Source organism: Aureococcus anophagefferens (genome assembly GCF_000186865.1).
Source record: "Aureococcus anophagefferens unplaced genomic scaffold AURANscaffold_222, whole genome shotgun sequence".
NCBI classification, from domain to species: Eukaryota; class Pelagophyceae; order Pelagomonadales; family Pelagomonadaceae; genus Aureococcus; species Aureococcus anophagefferens.
Window position 1 is genome coordinate 3,616 of NW_008705760.1, and position 4,261 is coordinate 7,876.

The following is a 4,261-nucleotide window of genomic DNA, read 5'->3' on the forward strand; positions in this document are numbered from 1 at the left end:
CTCCACTACCGCTACCTCTTCGTCGCCAACACCACGGAAAAGATCGTCGTGGCGCCGGACGCGCTCTGCCGGGGCGCGCCGGCGCCCTGCGCCGGGGACCTCGTCGCCTTCGAGGCGAACGCCACGGACGCGCCCGTCGCCTTCTCGAGGGACCGGCCCCTCCGCGTCGCCCCGACGGACGAGTGGACCTTCGAGATCCACACCGTCGCTCCCGTGCTGCCCAACGGCTGGGCGTTCCTCGGCGAGACGGCCAAGTGGATCGCCGTCAGCAACGACCGCGTCGAGGCGATCGCCTACGACGACGCGGGCGTCCACGTCACGGTCCGCGGCGCCGCGGGCGAGCGCGTCGACCTCGCGTTCCTCGCGCCCGGCGCGGCGCGGGCCACGCACCTCGCCTGCACGATCCCGCTGTACGCGGCCACGTTCTCCGTCCCCGCGATGACCTGCGCCTAGACCGAGAGCGCTGCGTCAATCTAAGTTGGCCTCCGCGCATTGCTTCGGGTAAGCCACTCTTCAAGTTGACCAGGTTGCCACCGACCATGTTGCACCCACCTTTCCGGCAAGTTGCATTTCTCGGCGGCTGAGTTATGAGCGCATCGAGGGCCGCAATTTTGGGCGCATTGCTCGGCATTGCTGCCGCAACCAACGACATCGAGCGAGCTATGAGCGCATCGAGGGCTGCAATATTGGCCGCATCGCTGCTTCGCGCCGCTGCCGCAACGAACGACATCGTCGCGGAGAACCTGCTGCCCGGCAGCGCGTCGGACCACTGGGATGTGAACGGCGCCGGCTGTCCCGCCGTGCGCGGCTATATCACGGTGTCGTCGGCCCTGCCCGGCGAGACCGTCGACCTCAAGATGAAGATCGACGCCGGCGAGCGGCTGCGGCGCGTGGACGCCTTCCGCCTCGGCTACTACGGCGGCAAGGGCGCGCGGCGCGTCGGCGAGTTCGCGCTGCGGCCCGACGCGTCGGCGCTGTCGGCCGCGCAGCCGCCGTGCCTCGAGGAGCGGGCGACGGCGCTCTACGACTGCGGGCCCTGGGCCGTCGGCGCGAGCTTCGCGATCCCGTCGGACGCGACGTCGGGCCTCTACTTTGCGCGCATGGTCCTCGACGATCAGGCCGTCGGCTGGCGCGCCGACGCGTCGCCCAAGGCCGTCGACCTGCAGCACGCCGTCGCGGGCCGCGACCCGGCCCTGCCGCCGGACGGGTCGCTGCCCCACGCTTACGGCGCCGGCGGGAAGAACGCGCTCCGCGACGGCTTCCGGCTCCGCGAGCCGCGCGCGGCGCTCGCGTTCTTCGTCGTGCGGTCGCGGAAACGCGGCGACCTCGTGTTCCAGACCGCGGACCTCACGTGGCACGCGTACAACGGCTACGGCGGCTACACGACCTACGGCGCCTTCACGTATCCCTTTTTGCACGAGCCCTTCGACAAACAATTCATGAACCTGTCGGACCCGAGCCACGCGACGAAGCGGGCCTACAAGCGGAGCCTGAACACGCCCGTGATCACGCGCGACTACCGGAGCGTGAACGCGCCCTTTGGGGCGGAGCTCGCGGCGATCCGCTTCCTGGAGAGGAACGGCTACGACGTCCACTACTGCGCGGGCGCGGATCTCGCGGATGCCGCGACCGCGGACGACGTCCTCTCGCGCTCCCGGGCCTACGTGTCCGTGGGGCACGACGAGTACTGGACTTATGAGCAGCGCGAGGCCCTCGAGCGCTGGCGGTCAAGGGGCTTGCACCTGAATTTCTGGAGCGCGAACGAGGCCTACTGGGCCGTGCGCTTCCCGAAGGGCGACGCGCGGACCATGGTCATCTACAAGGAGACGCAGTCGCTGGAGAAGCTCGACGCGCCGGGCGAGTGGACGGGCACGTTCCGCGACGCGCGGGCCGTCAACCCCCGGGGCGCGATGCCGGAGAACGCGCTCACGGGCACCATGTTCGCCGCCAACGCGCAGCGCGTCGACCCCGTCGTCCTCGACGGCGCGCGGTTCGGCGCGCACCGCGCGTGGCGCGGCACGGCCGTGCGGACGGGAAAACAAACGCGCGTCGCGCTCGCCGGCGTGCTGGGCCACGAGTGGGACGAGGTCGTCGACAACGGCGCGTCGCCGCCTTTGCTCCAGAAGCTCTCGGAGACGTCCGTCGACAACGTGCAGTGCATCATGGACCACGGCGCGACGTTCGACTCGGGCTCCGCGACGCACAATTTGGTGCGTTTCAGCTTCCTTTTGCCGTGACGATTTTAGAGAGATTTTTGACCGTGACAACGAAGGGGAAATCGACACATCTGGTAGGTCTATTTCCGAGACCCGGCCTCGAAGGCGTGGACGTTCGGGGCGGGCACGGTGCAGTGGGCCTGGGCGCTGGACGCCACGCACGACGCCAACGACCCGCAGCGCGCGAACAAGTACAACATCCGCGTCGAGGAGGACGCGCGGGGTCCCGACCGCGACCTGCAGCAGCTGACGGTGAACGTGTTCCAGGACATGGGCGTCCTCCCCGCGACGCTCGACCCGACCCTCCGGCTCGTCCACGATGCGGTGGACGACGAGCCGCCGGCGGTCACGCTGAGCTCCGCGGCGGTCGTCGGCGGCGTCGCCGTCCTCTCCGGCGGCGCGTCGGACGCGCGCGGGAACGTGGGCGCCGTCGAGGTGTCCTGGTCCCCGGGCCGCTGGCACCTCGCGACCCTCGACAGGATCGCGCCGGACGTGACCTGGAGTCTCCGCTGGGGCGACGAGCCCTGGCAGCTCCTCCACGGCGCGCCGCCGGCCGCGTTCGGCGCCGTCGACCTCCGCGCGGCCGACGACTCCGGCAACGTCGCCGCGGCGCGCGTCGTGGCCTCGCGTCCGGAGCTCTAAAACTTATCGGAAAATTCGACGCCCGCGGCGGCGCCCTTGGGCGTCATCCAGCCGCAGCGCACCCGGGACGCGTTGCCGCGCGGCCGCCGGCCGAGCCAGCAGCGGCCGCCGTCGTCGACGGGCCGGCTCGCGGCGCCGCAGAGCCCGTCGAGCCGCGCCGCCGCGTCGCGCACGCCGCCGCCGTTGACGTAGCGCTTGTGGTGAATGAAGAGCAGCGGGCCGAAGAGCGGGCTCGCGCACGACGCGGGGCCTTCCAGGCTTCGCACGTTCATCGTCTCCGGCAGGGGCCCCAGCGTCCACAGGTGCTTCGTCTTCGCCCAGGCTCCCCCCGCTCCCAGATCGCCGCAGTGCCGCGCCATGAGGTCCAGGAGCGGCCGCTGGTCGCTGGCGAACGTGCGCTCCGCGGCGCCGTCGAGCGGCGCCGTCGCGGCCCAGTGCCTGTGTGGAAATCAAATCTTCAACCCGACTTCAATGTGCGCGTATTCGAATGCTTTGCCACGAGCACTTTCGCTGTGCTTCGAAGACTCGACGAGAGCAATCGATCCGTCCAAAAATCAGCCGAATCGACTTCGATTTGACAGAGCTAGGGAATTTCAAAGTTTGGTCGGCACGTCCCAAACCAGTGGTTGATTTCCACACAGCCCAGTGCGCGAGGTACGCGTCGGCCCAGTCCCGGGCGAAGGCCCGCGACCGCGCGCCGCCGCCGAGCGCGAGCGCGCCGCCCTGGGCGCCGCCGCAGGCGCTCGGCGCCGCGCGCGCCTCCTCGGCGCAGCCGGCCTCGAGCACGGCCGAGAAGTCGACGTGCTCCGCGCGGCGCCAGACGCACTCCTTCGCCGCGTGGCGCGCCGCGGCCTCGTCGTCGCCGCGGGCGAAGACGTGGGCGCGGACCTACCAAGCGCGACGAGGTCGGATTGTTTCGCGTCTTCGGGCGACATTCGCGCGAAAAAACACTCCCGTCGCTCGACGCCGGCGCGGACGTCGTAGGCCTTGGACCGCGCGAGGCGGTGCAGGAGCGCCGAGAGGGGCGTCCGCTTGCCCGGCGCGGGCCGCGCGCCGCCGCAGAAGAACGTGTCGTCGTCGACGAAGAGCGTGAGGTCCCAGGGCTTGCGCGCGAGGTTCAGCAGGCGCCCGAGGCGCGACCGGAGCTTCGCGCGCCGCCGGGCGACGACGTCCGCGCCGCCGTCGGCGAAGAGCAGCGCGCGCTCGCGCGCGTCGCGCGGCTCGAAGGACGCGAGGCCGTCGGGCAGCACGACGTCGAAGAGCTTCTCCGTCGAACCCAAGAGCGCGCGCGTCGCGGCGTGCACGGCCGCGGCGTCGACGTCCGTGAAGAGCGCCAGGGGCAGCGTCTCGCGCCGGCGCACGGACCAGGCGCTCAGCACGACGTTGCGCAGCTCGCGCCGCAG

General features: G+C 71.0%; 1 protein-coding gene across 1 annotated transcript in view; it reads left to right on the plus strand.

Moving 5' to 3' along the window:
• Positions 1-2,858, plus strand: part of AURANDRAFT_68573 (hypothetical protein) — a gene marked incomplete at both ends in the record, with an annotated part of 4,687 nt that extends 1,829 nt beyond the window's left edge. The window contains 3 exons of the mRNA XM_009044273.1: positions 43-410; positions 758-2,210; positions 2,295-2,858. Coding sequence (XP_009042521.1) covers positions 43-410; positions 758-2,210; positions 2,295-2,858 — 2,385 coding nt within the window. The remainder of the gene's footprint in view (positions 1-42; positions 411-757; positions 2,211-2,294) is intronic.
• Between the last annotated feature and the right edge of the window lie 1,403 nt (positions 2,859-4,261).